Raw genomic sequence first — 23,010 nt, 5'->3', positions numbered from 1 at the left:
AGCGGGACAAAATCAAACCCTCCATAAGCACGTGGGGGTGGGGAGTCGGGGTGGAATTTGAATAACAATGTGAACTGGATCGATGAGTAGACCAGAACAAGTTCTGATTAGTAACTCAGGTTGTTAATGTATATATACAATTATGTATTTAAACTTGTTCACAAACCTTAATATTTCAAATGATTTATTTTGATCTTTTCTTCTCCAGTTGGCAGGAAATCACATTTTCCCTCATGTTGACATGTTATTGATCTTATCGATAGAAATGACCTGTCGCTTTACAACAATAACTGATGACATCACTACTGTATGAATAAATAAACACAAGGTCAGAGGTCAGACAGCAGAGGACCAACCTGCGTCACTTTAAGGACTAGACATCTTTAAAGTAAATCATGTGTTCACAGTCACGATGAGGTCCTTCAGGCCTGATTGGGTCATGACAATGTGCTACAGGTCATAACGAGGTCCTTCAACTCTGATCAGGTCATGATGAGGTCCTTCAGGTCATAACGAGGTCCTTCAGGCCTGATTGGGTCATGACGATGTCCTTCAGGACTGACCAGGTCATGACAATGTCCTTCAGGTCATAACGAGGTCCTTCAGGCCTGATTGGGTCATGACGATGTTCTTCAGGACTGACCAGGTCATGACGATGTCCTTCAGGTCATAACGAGGTCCTTCAACTCTGATCAGGTCATGATGAGGCCCTGCAGGTCTGAAGTGGTAAACATGCTCTGCTGCAGCAGGAAGCTTAAGTCATCGTGCTGTGAAGCTTCCGACTTAACTTTATGTCTGATGACATCTTCACTACATTCACTTTAACAAAGAGGACCCAAGTATTTGAGAGAAGAGTGTTTCAATGTTTGTTATATTCTCAAAATACTAGAGAACTTTATTGTGGGAATCTCTGATGTCGCTTCCTGTTTGAAGTGTCCGATGATCATGTAACCGTCAGACGTCCTTTGATTGGTGGACATCCAGACTAACAACCTGCAGCTCCGTCAGGGGACTGCTGCTTTGCTGACTGATCAGCATCTGGACACAGTACAAGAGTATTAATACTATTAATCCTGGCAGTACAAGTATGCAGACTCACATCTCAGTTATCATATTAACGTTAAAGTTTCACAGTGAGATCAAGAAGTCACAGAGCAGCATCAACACATGACAACATCACACAGTAGCCATATGTTGTATTAGTGCTGAGTGAGGTCCTACCGGGTGCAGCTGGACAGTGGAGACGGGGATCTGAGCAGTAACGGGAGGAAGGGAGGTGAAGAAGACCTGAGGAAGAGAACCTGAAAGGTGTATTAAGCATAAAGTCTTTAGTAACAGAAAATGCAATTAGACCTCTTCTAAAGAAATGATAGACATATCTGTAACGTTCCTCTCTAAGATCCTTCAGAAACACCCTGGATCCACAGTCAGGGGCACGTATATATATATATATATATATATATATATATATATATATATATATATATATACCACATTTATTACATAACGCAATACAGTTCTGTCTGTATATATAATATTTATATACTTGGGTCCTGGTTTTATCTGGACTGGACTGCTGCCTGACCCCCACTGCGATACACACATGAACAACAGTCCTACCTGGGTCATGTGACTGGGCGTGGCTTGTCGGGGGGAAAGCGTTGAGAACAGCGAGGCTGCCTTCGCTCAGTGACGACGTCGGTGTAGCGTACATAACCGTGTGACTGCCAGGGTACATCATGTGACCTGCCACCGATGAAGACGACGAAGAGGAGGACATCCCGGGGGCATGGAGACTGGCTGCTAAGAGACAGCACATGACCTCACAGCGAAGTTATCTACTAAAAAAAGTGTGTAGAAACCTACCAGCAGCGTACTAGTGAGAGGGGCGGGCCAACGGTCTTACCAGTGGAGAAGGCGGGGCTGTGGATGTCTGAGCTGTTCTGATTGGTGGAGGTCTGCTGACTGCTGTGCTGAATATGGATGGTCTGTAGCTGCTGAGATACTCCGCCTCCTCCTGATGAACACACGCACACAGATGAAGCGAACCATCGCATTTCAGAGGCCACTCGGTTCAGCCGACGCAGTTGTTGGGAACCCGGCCCACGTAGACCAGAAGGCCGGGTGCAGCCCACCAAATGAGACACGGCTAGGAGAGACAGAGAGCCCACACACCTGACAGGGACAGGGTGGTTGGGAGGCGGAGCAGCGTGGTTGGCTGAGTTTGCTGAGCCAGCGTGGAGGCGGAGCTGGGTCCCACAGGGCCCTGCAGTTGGCTGAGGGGGATGGAGTGTGTGCCGGGGGGCATAGAGGCACCTGTGGACAGGTGAGGGAGGGGGCCACAGACCGGTTAGCAGTTAGAGGCTAGATAGAACATCAGTAAGAATAATAATGTGACAAATATTAATGAGCAGATCCTTGTAATTAAAGCCCAAGCCACCTGAAGCTCCGCCTTCTTACCTGACATCAAGGTGAAGCCTCCAGGGACAATGACCCCAGCGGACGTCTTCAGCAGCGCCCCGTTGGTGGAGGAGGGAGGCTGCCAGGAGGGGAGGCTGGTTTGCACCTGCATGGACGCTGTGGAGGAAGAGGGAGCGGGCTGTGTGGTGCCGGACATGTTGGACACGAAAGCTGGTTTGATCACATCCTACAAGAAGAGACATGAGGGAGAGGGCTGAGCACATTTACCACGTCGTCCAAGGTTACCATAGAACCTTCTCCCGTGATTAAACTGAATAAAAAGCTCATGTTATTTCTTGTACGTCATTTCTGTCTCGACATGGTCGTTCCAATCCCCCCCCCCCCCCCCCCCCCACACACACACACACACACACACACACACACACACACACCTCTAAGGTTGTCGTTACCTTGGCAACATCAGAGCCGCCGTCAGCCTCGGACACTTGGTAGGTGAGGTCCGTCTCCTCGAAGCCTGTGGCGCTCATCCTCTGGTCGGAGGACGGGTCGCAGCGAGGAGGCGAGTCTGGAGAGTTGAGGCAGGTCTGGATCAGAGCCTTCCCGGTCTCAGAGGTGATCATCGGCTGCAGCTTCCTGGTGGCAAAGGTGTACACGTGACCCGTCTCACTGGCCACCAGCAGCAACACCTGAGTCCCGGTCAGCGTTGACAACTCGTAGGCCTGCAGGAGCAGACTCCTTCGCATCAGTGTGGACAGGAAACTCCTCAGACATTTTAAGAAGGGCGCCAATGACTCTAAAGTGCAGCCTCAAGTGAGACGAACGTCTACAAGTGTCCAAACTGTCCAGGTCGTGGACCACCTGTTGTGAGTTACCGGTCTTGATTTACTCACCTTCTTCATGATACCGGTCTTCCTCTTGCTGAAGGTTGTGTACCTTCTCAGCTTGTTGTCTATGAACTCCATCTTGATTTTAACTCTTCCTCTGGTTTTCTTACCGGGTTTAGCTCCCGGTACCGCGGGGCTGACCCCTCCGGACTGATGACCGACTTCCCGATCACTCCTCTCCCGCTTCACGCCTCTCCTGTCCCCGCCACGGCCTGCCGTGTCCTCGTCCTCCCCGGACTCAGAGTCCATGTCGGAGCAGCTGTACAACACGTCATTGGCGTATTCCCGGTCTCTCTCGGTCCTTGTGTTTCCCGGGGGACTGTTGACCTCTTTTCCGGTTCTAGTCCCCATCCCGCTGCTGGCTTGGGTCCCCCTGCACTGGACCTGAAACCCTCCGCCTCCAACTGGGCCAAAGCTCCCTAAAGGTGGAGGCAACAACTCTCCCTAACTAAGCTAACTAGCGTCAAGTAACGGTTAGCATCAGCTAACGGTTAGCATCCGCTGCTTAGGCAACAAGTCAAGCTAACTGTCCGTCAAACTGCGTAAATCACGCAGTAGTGAGGCCAAACTGCCGAAGCACATCAGAGGAAACAGCAAAAAACTCGTCAGAATAAAAACATACGTGGTTTTTCCGGAACCAGTTACAAAGTAGTATTTGTTACCAGTAATTAGTGACGGGCGGCCGAACACCAGCAGCATCTGCCGATATCCCTCCGCGGCGGAATGTAGTTCTGCACATTGTGCGTATTCCTGCACTAAATACTAAATACTACACAGTATATCACAAACGTTGTCCGCTGACGTTATGTCCCATGAGTGTCTTATTATATATATATATATATATATATATATATATATATATATATATATATATATCCATGGATGGATGGATATATATATATATATATATATATATATATATATATATATATATATATATATATATATATATATATATATATATATATATATATATATATGGACCTGAATATATATATACATATACATATACATACATGTACACATACATACATATACATATATATATATATATATATATATATATATATATGGACCTGAATATATATATACATATACATATACATACATATACACATACATACATATACATATATATATATATATATATACATATATATATATATATATTCTGTATTTTCTCATAAAGCCTGAACATACTGGTTATTTGGCCAATGTTTGATAACCGACCGCTGCCAGTTCAGTGTTTCCATCATTATAAACAGGGTGCCCCCCCCCCCATGACGTAATAAACCTGGGGGAGACACTGCAGTCTACCTCATCAATGGGAACAACGTGTGTGTGACTTGTGTCACTGGGAAATGGGTTGTGGTTTTATCTGTTTAAGTCAGATACATTTGTTGTTGTTGTTGTTTCCATCATCCCAACGGCAGGTCACGTGATCTGCAGGCGCCTTCTGATCACATTGTGACGGACTGACGTGTTGTGTGAGCGAGGTTACGCATTAAGAGTTTGTCCTTAATGGAATTTATTTCATTACTTTTACTTTTATACTTTAACTAGTTTTGAAACCAGTACTTTTATACTTTTACGTAAAGTAAAAAAGTAAGTAAAAAGCTTGAGTTAGTACTTCAACTTCTGCGGGAGTCTTTTTAAACCCTAGTATCTGTACTTATATTGAGTAATGAATGAAATACTTTTGACACCTCTGGTAATCGTCGGGTTAAATTTGTTCCCAGGCAAAACATTAATTAATTAATAAATAAACAAGTGAACAAATAAGATAACATTAATAAATTAATATATAATATCGGTATGGTGGCTCGTGTCATATTTGCAAAAAACTAGTAAAAGATGACCAGATGGAGTGTTCTGTTGTATTGTGACGGGTCGAGGTACATTTCCTGTTATATAGATATGGTCCAAAATCAAGTTTTTCCACTGTGTGATATGTATATTGTTCCTGGATTTCCAGTTCACAGTGAGTTTATTTATGACGTGTTATAGAGGAGCTGTGACGTTGAGGAGGTAGTGCGCAGTGATACCAAAAGGCAAGATGTGCATTAAGCCACGTAGGGGAACTACTTTATAAAAAAGACGCACGTTTTCTTACAAGGTGCTGCCGCTCCTTATTGGTAAAGAAATACAGACTAACTACAAATTAGTCTTTCTATTACAAATCTACAAACAACAACAAGCCACCTTGAAAATGATATTAAAATGACACAATAAAAACTCGTTGGCGCTCTATCCCTACTATAAAAATACAGGTTGTGTATGTATATATATATATATATATATGTGCACTTCAGTGTGCTACTTGAATCAGGTCAAACAGTGTTTATGACATTATGGATTAATTAGTGAGCCCCGCTCTGACCCTTGATCTCTGAACCATGACCTGGTGCCTGCGGTGCTCTGGTCTGGAGCCAGTCCACCTGCTGCTGAGCTATCTTTACCTGGGATTATCAGCAGGGAGACTTCCTGTTGTTCCTTAGAGAGCTGCTGGTCTCACAGCAGCAACATGTCCTTCAACTCCGCAGCCGGAGGCCACGCCCCCTGGAGGAACAGCAGCCTGCTGCTGGGGGGCGGGCGGGACCCCCCGCTGTCTGACCAGGGAGAGACCATCATTGGAGTGTACCTTCTGCTGCTGGGTCGGCCTCCACACACACACACACAATATGTTTCACCTTTTGTGTGTGCGTCTGTGTTAGTTTGTCTGTCTGGGTGTCTGTTTGCACGGCTCTGTGTGTGTGTCTGTGCCTGTCAGTGTGTGTTGCTGTGTATTTGTGTGTGTCTTTCAGTCTCTATGCGATTGTGTGTGTGTGTGCTGCTCACTTGTCCCCTGTCTGACCCCTGTCTCCTGGTGTGTTCAGGGTGGTTGTCCTGGTTTGGAAACAGCATCGTCCTCTTCGTTCTGTACAGACAGAGAGCCAACCTGCAGCCCACCGACTACCTGACCTTTAACCTGGCCGTGTCCGACGCCAGCATCTCTGTGTTTGGATACTCCAGAGGCATCATCGAGATCTTCAACGTCTTCCAGGGCAGCGATTACCTCATCTCCTCCATCTGGACCTGCCAGGTACCAGACTCACCTGACATACACCCGAGAGACACCTGACAAATACCTGTGACACACTTGAGACACGCCTGAAACTCACTGAGAAATATCATACCATACATACCTGAGATGCGCTTAGACTAACCTGACACTCACCTGACATACCTGAGAAATACCTGAGACTCATCCGAGACACAGGAATCCAGCTTTTACCCATCCCGTTTGTGGTGGAAATTTTGTGGATTTAGCCCATGTGAGAAATCAAAAGTATCTTGAGCTTGCTTTGTGATTAAGTATTTATTACTAACTAGGATATAGAAAAATGATAAAGAATACAGAAATCATCAGCACAGACAGAAGTCAAATGACTACAATTCAGCTGAAAAGGGACAGAAAGTTCCTTCCCCCAAAAGGAGCAGGAAGATCTGACAAAGTTTCTGGGGGGAACCAGGAGCTTTTATACATCTCTTCGATTCGAGGAATGGTAACCAGATGTTGTTTCGGGAACCTCTCTGTCCAAGCCACATATGGATTTCATCGTGGACTAGGTCAGGTCACGAGTTTCCCAAGAAAGGTCACATACGAGTTCTTGAGACTCTTACAATATGCACCTCAACAAATTCTCCCCTGACACCGTTGTCTCCTCCAGGTGGACGGGTTCTTCACGCTGGTGTTCGGACTCAGCAGCATCAATACCCTGACGGTGATCAGCATCACACGCTACATCAAAGGTTGTCACCCCAACAGAGGTCAGAGTTCATCTTCACGGTGCAGAAGTCTCATAAAGGTCTGATCTTTGTCCGGTGAGCTGAGATGTTCCTCATGTTTCAGCTCGTCACATTAGTAGAACCAGCGTGTCCATCAGCCTGCTGCTCATTTGGATCACAGCTGGGTTCTGGTCTGGAGCGCCGCTGCTCGGCTGGGGGAGCTACAAAGGTACGAAGATTCTAATCCAACTAAACCACCTATCTCTGACCTGTGACCATTGAGCCCTCTGTGCTCCTCTGTAGTCATGAAGTCTTTGAAGGGCTAGTCCTGTCCCACCTAAAAAGCCTCACCGACCCCTCCTGGAACCCCTACAGTTCGCCTACAGAGCCAACAGGTCAACATGGCCCTGGATTCTCCAGCATCTGGACTCCCCAGGAACCTACACCAGCATCCTGTTTGTGGACTTCAGCTCTGCCTTCAACACCATCATCCCGTCTCTGCTGCAGGACAAACTCTCCCATCTGCACGTCCCCGACTCCACCTGCAAGTGGATCACAGACTTCCTGTCTAACAGGAAGCAGCACGTGAAGCTGGGGAAACATGTCTCAGCGTCCCGGACCATCAGCACCGGTTCCCCCCAAGGCTGCGTTCTTTCCCCTCTGCTCTTCTCCCTGTACACCAACAGCTGCACCTCCAGCCACCAGTCCGTCAAGCTCCTGAAGTTTGCGGACGACACCACCCTCATTGGACTGATTTCTGGTGGGGACGAGTCCGCCTACAGGTGGAGTCTGACCATCTGGTGTCGTGGTGCAGCCAGAAAGACCTGGAGCTCAACGCTCTAAAGACAGTGGAGATGGTTGTGGATTTCAGGAAGAACAGAGCCCCACCCTTCCCCATTACCCTGTGTATCCCCTCCGTTTTCTGGGCTCCATCATCACCCAGGACCATCATTATCCAGGACCCTGGAAGCAAACTGACTTGTCCTCTTCCAGGACCCCAGAACACTCTGGAAACTGTTTGTGCCCCAAGGTGGCTGAGATCCATCAGGACCAAGACCTCCCGCCACACAAAAAGTTTCTTCTCTTCGGCAGTCAGGCTCATCAACAGAGCCCGGGTCACCCCCTTTTTCTACCGGTCACTCCTTTGCACATCCCTTCACACTCCATAAGTACATACACTTGAACACTTTTACATACACTCACAACACACTTTGTTAGAGTCTGGTTATCTGTTTGCCTTTGCACTTAATTTGAATTTGTTTTGTTTAATTTTCATATATTTTATTCTGTTTTCCTCTAGTTTGTATATTCTTCTATTTTATACTGTAGATTTGCATTGAGAAGTTTAAAATTGAGCATGTCATTTTTCCCGAACTGTGTTATTTGTCTTGATGACCATTGTCTCATTGTTTTACTGTGCAATGTTATGCACCAACCGCCACATCAAATTCCTTCTATGTCTAATATACTTTGGCAATAAATGTTCCTGATTCCTGATTTCTGATTCCTTCCTGGTCCGCAGACCGAGGCTATGGGACCTGTGAGATCGACTGGGTCCAGGCCAACTATTCCAGTGTCTACAAGTCCTACATCATCTCTATCTTCATCTTCTGCTTCTTCCTCCCGGTGCTCATCATGCTCTTCTGCTACGTGTCCATCATCAACACAGTGAAGAGGGGCAACGCCCTGTCAGCTGGGGGGGAGCTGAGCGACAGGCAGAGGAGGATTGAGAGGGACGTCACCATCGTGAGTCCTCGTGGGTCCTCTTGGGTTGTCATGGGTCCTTGTGAGTCCTTGTGTGTCCTTGTTGGCCCTCATGGGTCTGAGTCCTCATGGGTCCTCATTGGTCCTCATGAATCCTTGTGAGTTGTGGGTCTCATGGGTCTGAGTCCTTGTGGGTCCTCATTGGTCCTCATGAATCCTTGTGAGTTGTGGGTCTCATGGGTCTGAGTCCTTGTGGGTCCCCATGAGTCTGAGACCTCGTGGCTCTGAGTCCTTCTGAGTCTGTCCTCATGGGATTTATCTAGAGGTGACAAGAGGCTAAGCTACATGCTAACGTTAAATCAAAGACTAGTGAGATGACCCCTGCCTGTTGTTGGTTCCTCCAGGTCTCCATAGTGATCTGCACAGCCTTTATCCTGGCCTGGTCTCCGTATGCGGTGGTCTCCATGTGGTCCGCGTGGGGCTTCCATGTGCCCAACCTCACAAGCATCTTCACCCGCCTCTTTGCCAAGTCTGCCAGCTTTTACAACCCCCTCATCTACTTCGGACTCAGCTCCAAGTTCCGCAAAGACGTGGGCGTGCTGCTGCCCTGCACACGGGACTCCAGGGACACCGTGAAGCTGAAACGCTTCAAATCCAAGGCTGAGGCCCACGGGCGCCTCCGGGTCCCCCTCAACCGGACGGAACGGAAGTACTCGCCTGGGTTCCTGCCCCACCCGACCCCTGCCGGGCCCAACTGTAACAGAAGCAGCCCCCCCGGCACGCCGCCGCCCATCAGCAAGGAAGTGTTCCACATCCACATGCCCCGCCCCTCTGACACCGGGCCTGAGTTTGAATGTGACAGACTCTGATGGAGGCGTGTGGATACATATACATTATATATGTATATTATATAGTTTGGACACACTTTCTCATAGAATTGAATAAGAAGATGTTTACTTTTACTTTTAAATGGTACTGTATATATTATGTCCCTATATTATAGACCTGTCCCTGAGCAAGACACCTAACCCCTAATTGCTCCCCCGGGCAAAAATGTGAAAAAGCCATGGGTTTAAAGTGTAATGTAAGTCGCTTTGGATAAAAGCGTCTGCTAAATGACCTGTTATGTAATGTAATGTAATATGTATTTATATTATTTAAACATATAATATACATAAAATATATATATATATTTATATATATCGCAGATGTATATATAATGATAATTATATAAGGCGTAACAGTGCCAACGTATTACATGAGAACCGTGGTTTGTATTTATTTATGAAGTAATAACATAATAAAAAGCTGAAGAAGGACGTGGCTGTCAGCGTCCTCTAGAGGTGTAACCATGGTGACAGGATATTATGGTCTGTAGTGGGATGAACTGGGGGGGTGAGTACTCTCACGTCTAACGTCTTAAAGCCAAATGAGTTTAACTGATCTAGATTCGTCTGTTTGCAGCCTGCAGGCAGCAGCTGAGCAGATGTTTCATTTTCCACATAATGACCTAATAATCATGTACGTGCGAGTCCACAGTGAGCTCACCGGGATTTAAGGACACGTGTTTGGATCCGTCGTGTTATCCGAGCGGAGCCGAGGAGCTCCGAGGAGCTCCGGGGAGCGTCAATAGGAGCTCCAGCTCCTCCTCAGCATCCACCCCGCGGACCGGGGAAGCTCTGCAGGACGAGCCGGATCCCGGATCCCGGAGCGGAGAGCGGTGAGTCCAGGCCGATCGGCTCTGTATCGACGATCTCTGCTCACGGACAAAGTGATTGGAGACCTGTCAGGCATCCGGTCCCGTCAATGACGTCATCTGCGGTCAGAGGCCGATGGACGCAGAACGACTGATCAGCCGAACAGGCGCGCGCGCACACACGCACACAACCCGCTCCTCACACTGTGCTGAGATGACTAATACAATGCAATGCTTCTCATAGTGTATTTGTCTGTCACTGTATTATGTTGTTATCTTCTTTTATTGTATTAATTTATCTCACTATTTGTTGTGTTTTGTTCTAGTAGACTATAATCTCTTATTATTATGACATTATTCTACATTATTTTCCTGTTTTCTATAATATTTTATCTTCTTACTTTTGTACTATTGTTCTACTTTAATATGTGCTTCTTATTTTATTGTTATTTTTGCTCACTGTCTGAAATTAACTATATGATTTTGTTTCTAACATCAGTGAGGAAGAAATGTGTTTTGTAACGAGGCTAGCATGAAGCTAACGTTACCATAGAAACGCTGTATTACCCTACAAAAGATCTGGTCAGTGAGTGTGAGCATGCGCACAGCAGCGGGACTGGTTTCCATGGTTACCACAGGTTAGGGAGCTGCGCTCTGAAACCAGGTGAAAGAAAGTCAGATTCCTTTCCACGCCACCTAAGCAGCCATGATGCTACCAACATGTCAAGCACATGTGATCAGAGCAATCTGATTACACCTGTCTCCTAGCAACAGTAACCACATCCTGTGGTTGTTTGTGTGTTACCATGGCAATGCCCTGTGAGGCTGAACTAAAATCCTTCAATAGTAGATTATATTAGAGTTCTATATAGTATCTAATGTTGCAATGAAAATGATTCAACCGACCAAAGACCAGCACCTCCAGGACTTAGAAGAGCCGCCTTCGGCTGTTATGACGTGATGCAGACGTGATGCAGACGTGATGCAGACGTGATGCAGAGCCAGCAGCTTCCTGTGGAGTCTCAGCCCGTTCCTGACCTGGAGGCAATGAGGCTCTTGGGTGTGCATTTTGGAACAGCATGACATTCTTTCCTAAGACTTCCTGACTGAATCCATCGTGCCCTCCACGCGCTGCAGGTTTCCAGTGCCAGAGGCAGCAAAGCAGCCCCCTCGCATCATTCAGCCCCCGCCATGCCTCACTGTAGGCAGGGGGTTCTTTTCAGCATATGCTTCATTCTTCCTCCTCCAAAAGATCCATGAGCCCCAAAACGTTCCACTGAGCTTTCATCGCTCTATAGAACAGCATTCCCAAACTGGTGGCTTATTTATCTGGTTTTATTTATTAAGTACAGTTGTGATCAAAAGTTTACATACACGTGTAAAGAACATAATGTCGTGGCTCTCTTGAGTTTCCCGTTATTTCTACAAGTCTGATTTTTCTCTGATAGAGTGATTGGAACAGATACTTTGTCACAAAAAACATTCATGAAGTTTGATTCTCTCATGACTTTATTATGGGTTAACAGAAAAAGTGACCAAATTTGCTGGGTCAAAAATATACATACAGCAACATGAATTAGCAATTTTGGTGACTTAGAAAGTTGACAATGAAATGAGAAAAGAGCCACGACATTATGTTCTTCACAAGAGTATGCCAACGTCTGACCACAACTGTATCTTTATTTATGTGTGTGCATATAGGAGGCTACTATTGATGTGCTTTTGGGTCCGTAGTGCGGGCAGGGAACCCTTCAGTGTTTAGAATGCCTTCCTCTGCAAACTGAAAGCTCAGGTTCTGCTGCAGGTGTTTTCAGTCACCACTTTCCTCCTCAGGAATCTGCTGGCAGCGGCTGATATCTTCGTCTTTCTGCCACATCGTCGTTGTGTAGCAACTGTTCCTTCAACTCACCAACTATGCTTCTACCTGGATCTCTGGGGACATTCTGTGCTTTTGATACCTTTTTGTATTCTTTTCCGTCTTTGTGCAAGGATCTCTTCACTGAACGTTTTTGACAATTCTTTTGCCATATTTCTTTCATGCAATCAAAGATCACTCTCAACAAACCCCTAGCGAGTATGTGTTCTATCTCAAGCACACCTGAACTAATGAGGATACGCTTGAAACACGGAGCTGAATCATTTTAAAGGGGGCTGAAGTACTGAAGATGTTTGTCATCCAGGGTTTGAATCATTTTGACACTGCAGGGATTAGAAATAGCATTTTGGATTGAATTTCGATGAAACCACAATCCCCCCCTCGTCTTTGCCCAGGTGGACCATGCCGTTGGTGAAGCGGCTCATCGAGCCCCGGCATCTGTGCCGCGGCGCTCTGCCTGACGGAGTCATCAGTGAACTCGAGTGCGTCACCAACAGCACGCTAGCTGCTGTCATCAAACAGCTGGGAGGCCTCAGTGAGTGATGGTTACCGATGAGCAGCCCTTACAGGTGCTGCTGGGATGATGTAACAGAGTGTCCGCCAGGTGAAGATCTGAGCTGTGTGACCTGCAGGTCGTCATGCAGAGGACATCTTCACTGAGCTCTTCACTGAGGCCAACACCTTCTACCTGAGGATGAGCAGCCTGCAGGAGAGGGTGGACCTTCTGGCTGTGAAGGTCACTCAGCTGGACTCCACGGTGGAGGAAGGTGGGTGAAAATGTGTAGACACATCATCTTCTTCATCACCACCATCGTCCTCACCATCATCATCTTCTTCATCATCCCCATATTCTACTTCATCATTGTAATCATCATCACCATCGTCATCTTTTTCATCATCACCACCATTATCAGCATCCTCTCCATCATCTTCTTCATCGGGATCATCATCATCACCATCATCTCCATGTTCATCGTCACTAAAATGCAAAACATTGAAAACAAACATTAAAGCAATAAACAAGAATAAGTTGCAGTTAATGGAATAAACAGTAAAAAGCACCCACATCATCCTTGAATCTGGTCAACTAAAGGCAGCAGAGAAAGTCTTGAGTCTCTCCACAGACCTGTGTGTCCTCCAGTCTGTCCACCTGTTTGGGAGTCTCAGCAGACCTGCAGCTTCCTGGGAGTTTGTCGAGTCAGATATGTGGAGCAGAGAAACTCAACACTGCTTCTCTGTGTGGTCCTGGCTCTGGGGAGTGAAAGGAGTCTGGGTGGTTTGTACGGGAACAGGTCTAAGCCGTTCAGGGCTTTATAAACCAACCACAGGGCTTTAAAGTCAATTCTTTGTTGGGCAGGAAGGCAGCGTCAGACCTCAGAACTCGAGCGATTTGATCCATCTTGGTCTTAGTTAGGACTTGAGCTGCAGTATTCTGATTGACTTTTTACAGAGACCTGCGAACACACTGTTACTAAAGTCCACTCTACTGAAGATTCTTTTCAATTCATTTTATTTTTTTATTACAGTTTGTACACATGCAACATCCTCCGTCCCAAAACCAGAATGCTTGCACAAGTTTTTCCAAATCCTGTTGAGACTTATGTTGTGGAATATTTCAATAAACTAGTCCGGGAGAAGAGAATGATTTCCTATAATATTTATCTCATAAAACCACGTCTTGATGAATGATCAAAGTTGCAAAAAGTCCATTTATTGCCTGTAAGCAGGAGGTCAAACACACCAGCACGTATCACAGCGCTCTGTCTCCCAGCAGTAGTTGTTATACACGTGTGAAGGCCGTCCTCAGTCGCAGGAACGAGAAGCTGCAAACCAAGTTGGGGTAAGAACCCAGGTTAAGATGGAGCAACACACGGTTCCTTTGTTCCAGCGTCTGTGTGGGAGTTCTTCACACACATTAAATCACTCCTATAGCATACAACTATGTTACAACATATTTTTATTATTACACTTAAATCCTCTAATCCTTTATATATTCTTCAGGTTATAATCGGCTGATTTTGTAATTATACAACTACATTTCTGGGTTGGTTTGTGGTTTTTAACATCAGCGATTGAAGCTCAGCTTGACTTTTGTTTGTTTGTCCTTGGCCTCAAAAACAATTCTGTTTTATCTTTGTTTAATGTCAATTCAATTCTGGCACATCCTGTTGTTTTATTTATTTAATGCATTGACCCAACCCTTGTATGAGATTATAGTCCTCTGGCTACATTGTTATATAGATTTGTGTGTTGTCTGCATAATTATGACACTCTTTATTCTTTCCATAATCTGAGCTAGTGGAAGCATGTAGAGGCGTTACGTTACATCACAGGTCATTTAGCAGACACTTTTATCCAAAGCGACTTACATTGCACTTTAAACCCATAGCTGTCCACATTTTGCCCGGGGAGCAATTAGGGGTCAGGTGTCTTGCTCAGGAACACTTTGACTTGAGACGTGGGGCAGCCGGGACTCGAACCACCAACCGCGCCACGACGACCCCCCCCCCCACGAGGTGTTGAACAGGAGAGGCACCTATTGAACCTTGGGAATCACCACATGCCATTGAAGTGGATGTCCTAGAAAACCTATAGTACAATGTATACTAGTAGTAGTAGCATTTATACTACTAAGAATTACTACTATATACTATATTACTACTCCTGCTAATACTAAGTATTCAACTGATTTCTACTAATACTGATAGTACTGCTACTAATACAACTAGTCGTACTTCTACCGTCTATTGAAGGTACTGTTGGTCTTGTAGTGTCTCTGCAGGACATCAACATGAGGAAGGCTTTCCGAAGCAGTACCATCCAGAACCAGCAGGTGGTATCACGGGCCTCCATCCTCAACCCGGTTCTGGAGATGTACCAACGCTGTGACAAACCACCCCCCCTCAACATTCTGACTCTTTATAGGTCAGTTTAACATGCTGCCATCACGGCTCCCCATAGGTCACGTTTAACATGCTGCCATCACGGCTCCCCATAGGTCACGTTTAACATGCTACCATCATGTGTGTTTCTAGGGACGATAAGAAGGACGGTATGAAGTTCTACACCGACCCGTCTTACTTTTTCAGCCTGTGGAGGGAGAAGATGCTTCAGGCCACCGAGAACAAACGAAAGGCGAAGAGAAGACAGAAGGTTTGTTCGCTTTCATCTCAAACGTAACATAATCAATATAAACAGAGTGAAAAGCTTCATTTTTCTGTCCAGGAACAGAAACATGTGGAGGAGTCTTCAGGAAGGGAGGTGAAGAAGGTGAGTAATGTACATTAATAGAGACATAGCGTAAACAAAGACAGACACAATGTAAAAAAGAGACCCGCGGACCCCCGGTACAGGGGGTCTGCGGAGGTACTGCAGGGGGGTCGCCAAATCTTTGGTTGATGAGACAATTTTTTTTTTTTCAACCAATTTTTTTTCCACAAATTTAAATGTCTTGAGAATTGTATTTATTGTCTTTAAATACCGATTAACATGAATCCAACATGTCGTAGAAACGGATAAATTGATGGAGGAGACGTCGTCTTTCAGTCCCGCTGATACGACATCACAGCCAATCAGATCCATTCATGCGCACGTCTAAAGAGGGCGGAACTGAAAGATAAAAGATGGCGGACCAAACTGCGTAAAATAGGGGGCATTATAAGTCATATAATGTCAGGAGTCAGGAACATTTATTACCAAAACATGTTAGACATACAAGGAATTTGACTGGGGAGTTGGTGCATAACATCAGACAAGACAATGGACAACAAGACAGATAAGACAACATGAAGAGAGTGACCGGTGGACCGTCAGAGTCAGTCAGTGGGGGACCGGCTCTGTTGATGAACCCGACTGCCGACGGGAAGAAACTGTTGGTGTGGCGGGAGGTCTTAGTCCTGATGGACCTCAGCCTCCTGCCAGATGGAAGGGGCACAAACAGGTTTTGTCCGGGGTGAGAGGGGTCGGCTACCATCTTTTTAGCTGCTTCAGAGACCTGGAAGCGAACAAGTCCTGCAGGGACGGCAGATTGCAGCCGATCAGCCTCTCTGCAGAGCGGAGGACACGCTGCAGCCTGCCCTCGTCCTTGGCTGTGGCTGCAGCGTACCAGACGGTGATGGAGGAGCAGAGGACGGACTCCATGATGGCCGTGTAGAAGTGGACCATCATCGTCTTTGGCAGGTTGGATTTCTTCAGCTGCCTCAGGAAGAACAACCTCTGCTGAGCCTTCTTGGTGATGGAGCTGATGTTCAGCTCCCACTTGAGGTCCTGGGTGATGATGGAGCCCAGGAAACGGAAGGAGTCCACAATAGTGACGGGGGAGTCACACAGGGTGATGGGGGAGGGTGGAGCTCTTTTCCTCCCGAAATCCACAACCATCTCCACTGTCTTTAGAGCGTGGAGCTCCAGGTTGTTCTGGCTGCACCACGACACGGACTGGTGACTGGAGGTGCAGCTGTTGGTGTACCGGGAGAAGAGCAGAAATGACCATGCACATGTTTTATGTTGACATACTTAATAATGTAGCTTAGTAGCTCTCCTCTGTTGATGGACTACTGGGAACACCTTTATTGATTGATATCTCTGTGCTTCCTGAAGGTCCGTAAAGCCCGTAACAGACGCCAGGAATGGAACCTGATGGCGTACGACAAGGAGCTCCGCCCCGATGCTCGGATGTCCCCGTCACCCATCCACACCTCTGACGGCTCCATGTCACCAGAGAGGTAAACACGCTGGTCCTCACACTTCACCGTCATCAGTCCCAACCAGAGGTCAGACTCAGCTGGAATAGCAAACGCTTTCAATCACTATTTCATTCCTTCAGTACCTACTTTTGCTACATTTTTCTCTCTTGAGAATACACACGTTGGTATATTAAATTCATCAGAGCCGACCTTCAGAATACGAATATATATACGGTATATATATATATTATTATTTTATTTTTTTACCGTATACATTTAATATACATTGTACGTGTATATATCCCATCTGCAAAATCACCAACCTCTCAATCTCTCAGATCATGTTTTCCACTGTTTGGAAGTCGGCTGCAGTTGCTCCAGTATTCAAAGATGAGAGATCCTCTTTTTACCTGTATACAGACAGATCAGTATCCCGCTAACAATTCCAAAAGTCGCAGAGAAGTTGGCAGCTGAGCATTTGATCTGCCATCTGAATACCAGTTTGTTTGCCCTTCACCCAATGCAATTTGGCTTTAGAGCCAATTATTCTACTGACACCTGCTTCTTCACAGAAAACAATCTCTATTGGACAAAGGGGGGTGTTGTTTAAGTTGTACGTCTTGTTATCAAGAAGGCATTTCACACTGTTAGAATACTTTTGTCCAAGTTGCACAGCTTCAGTTTCTCACCAGGTAAATGGATTGAATCTATTTTGCTAAATAGATCTTAGTAGGTCCAAATACATAATTATCAATCTATTCACCTCCACTTGTCCACAAGCGTCCCATAAGGATCTGTCCAGGGCCCAGCGTTGTTCTCTCGTCTCACTTCCTGGTTGTAAAGTCGTGCGATTGTTGCAGAGCGATTCACCTCCAGAACAAAGGGTGGAGTCACGTGTTTTGTTGAAGACGACCTAGAGAGTCACGTCTTTGTGTGTGGAAGTCGCTGGTTGCTTTATTTATTGATCTTAGACTTTATTGCCCCGTGCATCCACACTGCTGCTTTTCATCAAGGACACATTTGTCCCGTATTTTCCTCCACGACTTTGTTCCCCTCGTTTGTGGAGATCTCCCTCCATGAATCAGAGGCCATCCGGCGTCCTCATAGTCCGCCAATGACGGCTTGTACAAGTGCTCATATTTACACATTTCTTCCCTCAAAAGCTCTTCAATCTGATCCGTTCTCCCGTAAACATTCTTCCTTTTAATAACGGCCGTATTGTGCTGTGAAAACGGAGACGTGAGACTCCGTAAAGGACGTAGTCAGCGGACCAATCACAGCCTGGTGCTCCAGGAGGCTGCGTCGCCTTAGACGCTAGTCTAGAAAAACGGGTCGACGCACGCAAGGAGGTGAAAAGACACGCAAGAGACACGCACACGCAAGGGACATGCTTTGAAAACACTTTGCTTTACTCCAAGGTTCATGTGACTGACGGTTAAAGCGATGCTGTTTACAACTAAATGTAAAGAATTTCCCAAATTAACTGTAAATGAAGTGTAAAGCCGGACAACAGAGGCCGGTAATACGTTCATGCTTTATGTTGTTTCCCATATTACCTACTGTCTAAGGACCTGGTCAAAGCACCACTACTGTGAAACCACTACAGTCATTGTCTAAACCAACACTCAAAATCATTCATTAAGAATCTATTCTTTCTCATCAGTACAAACACATATAAACCTTGTTTAGTTAGGAGAACAGCATTAAACATGTGAATGTCTGTACGAAGATTATTGCGCCCTCTCCCCCGCTCAACCTGAGCCGACTTTTTATCACAGCAATAACTGGACATTGGCTCACAAGAGCTGCAGCAGGAGGGGATTTCATTACCCACTACCAAGTGCTCTCAGTACGAGGTACACGGCAGTGGAAAGAAATGGTTCTGCACTAGAATGGAACTGCACTTGTGTCTTTGTCCATCGGTCTGTCTGTCTCGAAATTGCTGGTCGTCCATCATCTAGCGGCATATATGTCACTTATGTTGTTTAGCTGTGTCTGACTGCTTATATCTTTCAATAAAAAAATGAATGTCCTCCCCCATTTAGGTCAGACGACTTGTCCTTTCACACCAGTCCCCACCCCCACGAGGCCCAGGGGCATGATGGGAAGGAGTATGTGGCGGTGGCGAGCAGTCAGACCCAGTCATTGGACCGCGCCCTCCGACCCGCCTCTGCGTCATCTGTGGTCGCCGCAGCAACCGCCCGCCAGCACTCGCTGGGCCGCAACCAGCCGCATCATCTGCCCCACCCCCCACCGCTCACTGGCTTGGCTAGTCAGAATGGAGCACAGACCAAGGAGGCCAAGTACGCTCACGCACACGCACAGTTGGCAGCTTTATTATGTGACTCATGTTTGACCTCTGACCCCCTTCTCGCTTCAGTGACCATCAGATCCCTCCAGCTCCCCCACCCCCTCCTCCCCTCATGCCGTCAGCAGGACAAATGTCGTTCCCCAACAGCTCCGCTCACACAGCTGCCATGGCAACCCCGCTGCAGCCTGCTGCTGCTGGTAACCAAGGTAACCGCCACCCTCCATTGTGTTCCTTGTGTTTGTGTTCACTACCATCCATAACTGTCTCCGCCTTTAGGTGGCGCTGGGGCAGTCTCTCGCCCCTACAACCTCTCCCCTCCACCGCCCCCCCCAGCCAACTACAACCCCTCCCCCTTTCGCCCGGGAGGCCTGCCACCCCCCCTCGCCACCGTACCACTGACAGCCGACAGTAGGAAGCCTCTCATCGTGCCGCTGAACGATGCCCGCAGCGACCTGCTAGCCGCCATACGCAGAGGTAAGGTCTCACCGAGAGCTCAGTCCAGCCTGTGGTTGCACGGCTCTGAGGTTCTCCTCTCTTCTCATGGTTGCACAGGCATCCAGCTGAGGAAGGTTCAGGAGCAGCGTGAGCAGGAGGAGGCCAAGAAACGAGAGCCCACAGGAAACGACGTGGCCACCATCCTGTCGCGGCGCATCGCCGTGGAGTACAGTGAATCCGAAGATGAGTCAGAACCTGAGGACCAGGAGTGGTCCGACTGAGGAGGTTTTAACCTGCCGGTCCAGGAGTATTTAACACACACAAATGATATATATGTTATGTAGGTAGAACCGCATAGTCACAGTTCTACAATCTCCAGGTTGTAATGACTCTTCTATTCAGGACAATGAAGATCAAAGGTCACATGTTGCTGCTTTTACAATGGTTTGTTACGAGTAGATGTTTTATCGTTGTAATATTTTCTTTTGTATTTTATAGTCATGTTCAGTTATTGATTATAGATGATTATTGTTGTCCCTGTGAACCTTGACGTGACCGCAACATGAGTCCCTTGTCGTTATGGTACCAAAGGACATGTTAATTGTTTGTGTGTGACACCACAGCTCATCTATAAAAACAGGAAGCAGTAGCATTCATTAAATTCACAGCTAATCTGTGATTGGTTGTAGAGATGTATTGATTTATTAACTCATGATCTGTGCGTTCTGATGTGATTTTGCATGTTGGTGGAAAAGAGTAAATAAAGTAAAATCTGAAGGAACTTTGACCAGAGCCTTGTTCCTCGTACGTGGCTAATTGAGTTAGCCGGCTAATTTTCAGGATGAGATGAGATAGATCAGGCTTTCTCGGTTTCCCGAAGCAGGTTTGGCTAAATCACCATAGCAACACATCGAAAAACTTGAACCTGCTCTGGCGCAGGTTCATCTGAGCTGCTGGATTAGTTCATCACTCCCTGGGAAAAAAAAGACAGCTCACTTCCTCATTGATCAGGAATCAGAAATCAGGAAACATACCGTCTCTGTTAATGAGTCCGACTGCCGACGGGAAGAAACTGTTGGTGTGGCGGGAGGTCTTAGTCCTGATGGACCTCAGCCTCCTGCCAGATGGAAGGGGCACAAACAGGTTTTGTCCGGGGTGGGAGGGGTCGGCTACCATCTTTTTAGCTGCTTCAGAGACCTGGAAGCGAACAAGTCCTGCAGGGACGGCAGATTGCAGCCGATCACCCTCTCTGCAGAGCGGAGGACACGCTGCAGCCTGCCCTTGTCCTTGGCTGTGGCTGCAGCGTACCAGACGCTGATGGAGGAGCAGAGGATGGACTCCATGATGGCCGTGTAGAAGTGGACCATCATCGTCTTTGGCAGGTTGAATAGGGTGATATCAGTTAGATTAACGTTTTAGGGAGACAGTTCTCCGAGATCAAAAAGACCTGTTATGACATGGCGATGACGTCGTCTACGAGCACTGTCGATGCTGAAGACAGGAATCATTTATTTACAAGAAGATTATCCCGAGCTGAAACGTCACGTGATGAACACCACATGCTGCAGTTGAGCATCCACTGTCTCACATACTGTCCCACGGACTGTCTCCTACTAACTCTCATACTCTCTCACACACAGTCTCATGTCTCACACGGTCTCATATCTGTACAGCGTTGCGATGCAGAGAACATCTGGAAAGCCGCTGCATGTCGTGCTCTTCGTAAAGTTCTGTTGGTTTATTTGTTGCTTAATAAACTTCTGGATGTTCCACATTTAAATGCTTCAATTGATCAAATGTCTGATTATGAATAATATATATATATATATATATATATATATATATATATATATATATATATATATTATTCATAATCAGACATTTGATCAATTGATATATATATATATATATATATATATATATATATATATATATATATATATATATATATATATGTCCACACCTAGTTCTATATGGTCATTACACATACATCTGATACATAAGCTGGTACATAGATCCTATTCATTCGTATCAATCGGATTCTTTGGGCTTGTTTTCATCTACATACTCTGAAAGAATTGAGATCATTATTCTCATTGGATGATGATCATCATGAAGCCTCCTGCAAACAGACACATTTAAATAGATATCTGATTGATTAGAGCATATATGTCAAACTCAAGGCCCGCGGGCCATATCCGGCCCGGCATGCAATTATATCTGGCCCGCGAGATCATTTTATATTATTGTTACTAATGGCCCGACGATATGAAGCGCTGATAACCAAATAAACTACAGATCCCATAATGCAGCGCTTCAGCTCCCTTGCCGAGCGCTTTTGGTGGCGTTTCTGGCTGACATAACCGCACGTCTCAATGCCGTAAACCTCCAGCTCCAGGGACGTGACCGCATGATCACTGACATGTATGACGCAGTGAAGGCATTTCCAGTGAAGCTGATTTTATGGGAGACACAAATGCACCAGTGCAACTTGCCCCACTTTCCCTGTTGCCAAGTAATGCGGAACAACGGTGTTCCCAAATACGCAGTTTGCTGATAAACTGAGCGCGCTGCGCACGGAGTTCGCACGGCGCTTTGGTGATTTTGAGGAACAAAAAAATAATTTTGAGTTGTTTCGCAACCCATTTGCCGTCGACGTGGAAACTGCACCTGTGCAGATTCAGATGGAGCTGATTGAGCTGCAGTGTGATGGGACACTAAGGACAAAGTACGACACTGTTTATTCACTCCATTCCCGCAGCAATGCCCCAGCTCCGTCTACATGCGGCTCGAACCTTGTGCGTGTTTGGTAGCACATATCTGTGTGAGAAGCTGTTCTCAGTGATGAAAACAATACCGCACACAGGAGTCGTCTCACTGATGAGCACCTTCAGTCCATCCTGAGAGTCTCCACAACACGGGACCTCACGAAAAACATAAACCAACTTGTTGCCAAAAAAAGATGCCAAGCATCCAGCTCTGATAAAATGGCATAAGAGAAAAGAAAACTGAATGTTTTTACATTACAGGTCATTTAGCAGACGCTTTTATCCAAAGCGACTTACATTACACTTTATGCCCATGGCTTTTTCACACTTTTGACTGGGAAGCAATTAGGGGTTAGGAGTCTTGCTCAGGGACACTTCGACATGGAACATGGGGCAGCCTCGAATCGAACCAACAGACTATTTCTTCCCAGCACATCTTCTCCAACCCCTGCGCCACGACGGTTT

General features: G+C 46.3%; 3 protein-coding genes and 1 long non-coding RNA gene across 8 annotated transcripts; 2 read left to right on the top strand and 2 right to left on the bottom strand.

Moving 5' to 3' along the window:
• Positions 1 to 167: 167 nt before the first annotated feature.
• On the bottom strand, positions 168 to 4,055 carry LOC120824612 (serum response factor). 4 transcript variants are annotated; one of them, XM_040185531.2, is made up of 8 exons: positions 3,312 to 4,055; positions 2,871 to 3,140; positions 2,461 to 2,647; positions 2,176 to 2,316; positions 1,907 to 2,017; positions 1,621 to 1,800; positions 1,222 to 1,301; positions 168 to 1,038 (listed from the first exon to the last, which is right to left on the bottom strand). In XM_040185531.2, the coding sequence occupies exons 1-8, from the start codon at positions 3,654 to 3,656 to the stop codon at positions 955 to 957; spliced, it is 1,398 nt and encodes a 465-aa protein (XP_040041465.2). In that variant the 5' UTR covers positions 3,657 to 4,055; the 3' UTR covers positions 168 to 954. The 4 variants fall into 4 exon arrangements, with proteins under 4 accessions (XP_040041465.2, XP_040041464.2, XP_040041466.2 ...); XM_040185530.2 differs by having other exon boundaries at positions 1,621 to 1,803; positions 3,312 to 4,037; XM_040185532.2 differs by having other exon boundaries at positions 1,222 to 1,287; positions 1,621 to 1,803; positions 3,312 to 4,037.
• A 1,236-nt stretch (positions 4,056 to 5,291) lies between these two features.
• On the bottom strand, positions 5,292 to 6,797 carry LOC144383139 (uncharacterized). Its single transcript, XR_013450571.1, has 2 exons — positions 6,144 to 6,797; positions 5,292 to 5,914 (listed from the first exon to the last, which is right to left on the bottom strand). It is a non-coding gene; the product is annotated as an uncharacterized LOC144383139 (long non-coding RNA).
• On the top strand, positions 5,826 to 10,126 carry LOC120824616 (opsin-5). 2 transcript variants are annotated; one of them, XM_040185538.2, is made up of 6 exons: positions 5,826 to 5,959; positions 6,182 to 6,387; positions 7,016 to 7,115; positions 7,198 to 7,302; positions 8,596 to 8,819; positions 9,182 to 10,126. In XM_040185538.2, exons 1-6 carry the CDS (start codon positions 5,830 to 5,832, stop codon positions 9,644 to 9,646), a joined length of 1,230 nt encoding a protein of 409 aa, XP_040041472.2. In that variant the 5' UTR covers positions 5,826 to 5,829; the 3' UTR covers positions 9,647 to 10,126. The 2 variants fall into 2 exon arrangements, with proteins under 2 accessions (XP_040041472.2, XP_077936112.1); XM_078079986.1 differs by having other exon boundaries at positions 5,830 to 6,387.
• Position 10,127: 1 nt separating this feature from the next.
• Positions 10,128 to 20,558, top strand: LOC120824609 (actin-binding protein WASF3). Its single transcript, XM_040185524.2, has 11 exons — positions 10,128 to 10,497; positions 12,745 to 12,884; positions 12,982 to 13,116; positions 15,121 to 15,274; positions 15,385 to 15,502; positions 15,575 to 15,619; positions 16,946 to 17,070; positions 19,077 to 19,334; positions 19,412 to 19,548; positions 19,619 to 19,816; positions 19,895 to 20,558. The coding sequence occupies exons 2-11, from the start codon at positions 12,752 to 12,754 to the stop codon at positions 20,056 to 20,058; spliced, it is 1,467 nt and encodes a 488-aa protein (XP_040041458.1). The 5' UTR covers positions 10,128 to 10,497; positions 12,745 to 12,751; the 3' UTR covers positions 20,059 to 20,558.
• Positions 20,559 to 23,010: the final 2,452 nt, after the last annotated feature.

Source organism: Gasterosteus aculeatus, chromosome 9 (assembly GCF_964276395.1).
Source record: "Gasterosteus aculeatus chromosome 9, fGasAcu3.hap1.1, whole genome shotgun sequence".
Classification (NCBI taxonomy): Eukaryota; Metazoa; Chordata; class Actinopteri; order Perciformes; family Gasterosteidae; genus Gasterosteus; species Gasterosteus aculeatus.
The sequence above is the reverse complement of the archived record's forward strand: the minus strand, read 5'-3'. Positions and strand labels throughout refer to the sequence as shown.

Excerpts from the sequence above, each read along its gene's own strand:
- LOC120824612 (XM_040185530.2), bottom strand. The coding sequence starts at position 3,656 with ATGGGGACTAGAACCGGAAAAGAGGTCAACAGTCCCCCGGGAAACACA. Across the intron at positions 3,141-3,311 it reads AGACCGGTATCATGAAGAAG|GCCTACGAGTTGTCAACGCT; the intron begins GTGAGTAAATCA and ends CTGCTCCTGCAG. Across the intron at positions 1,302-1,620 it reads CGCCCAGTCACATGACCCAG|GTTCTCTTCCTCAGGTCTTC; the intron begins GTAGGACTGTTG and ends TACACCTTTCAG.
- LOC120824616 (XM_078079986.1), top strand. The coding sequence starts at position 5,830 with ATGTCCTTCAACTCCGCAGCCGGAGGCCACGCCCCCTGGAGGAACAGC. Across the intron at positions 6,388-7,015 it reads CCTCCATCTGGACCTGCCAG|GTGGACGGGTTCTTCACGCT; the intron begins GTACCAGACTCA and ends TGTCTCCTCCAG. Across the intron at positions 7,303-8,595 it reads CGGCTGGGGGAGCTACAAAG|ACCGAGGCTATGGGACCTGT; the intron begins GTACGAAGATTC and ends CCTGGTCCGCAG.
- LOC120824609 (XM_040185524.2), top strand. The coding sequence starts at position 12,752 with ATGCCGTTGGTGAAGCGGCTCATCGAGCCCCGGCATCTGTGCCGCGGC. Across the intron at positions 12,885-12,981 it reads CAAACAGCTGGGAGGCCTCA|GTCGTCATGCAGAGGACATC; the intron begins GTGAGTGATGGT and ends TGTGACCTGCAG. Across the intron at positions 19,817-19,894 it reads GCTAGCCGCCATACGCAGAG|GCATCCAGCTGAGGAAGGTT; the intron begins GTAAGGTCTCAC and ends ATGGTTGCACAG.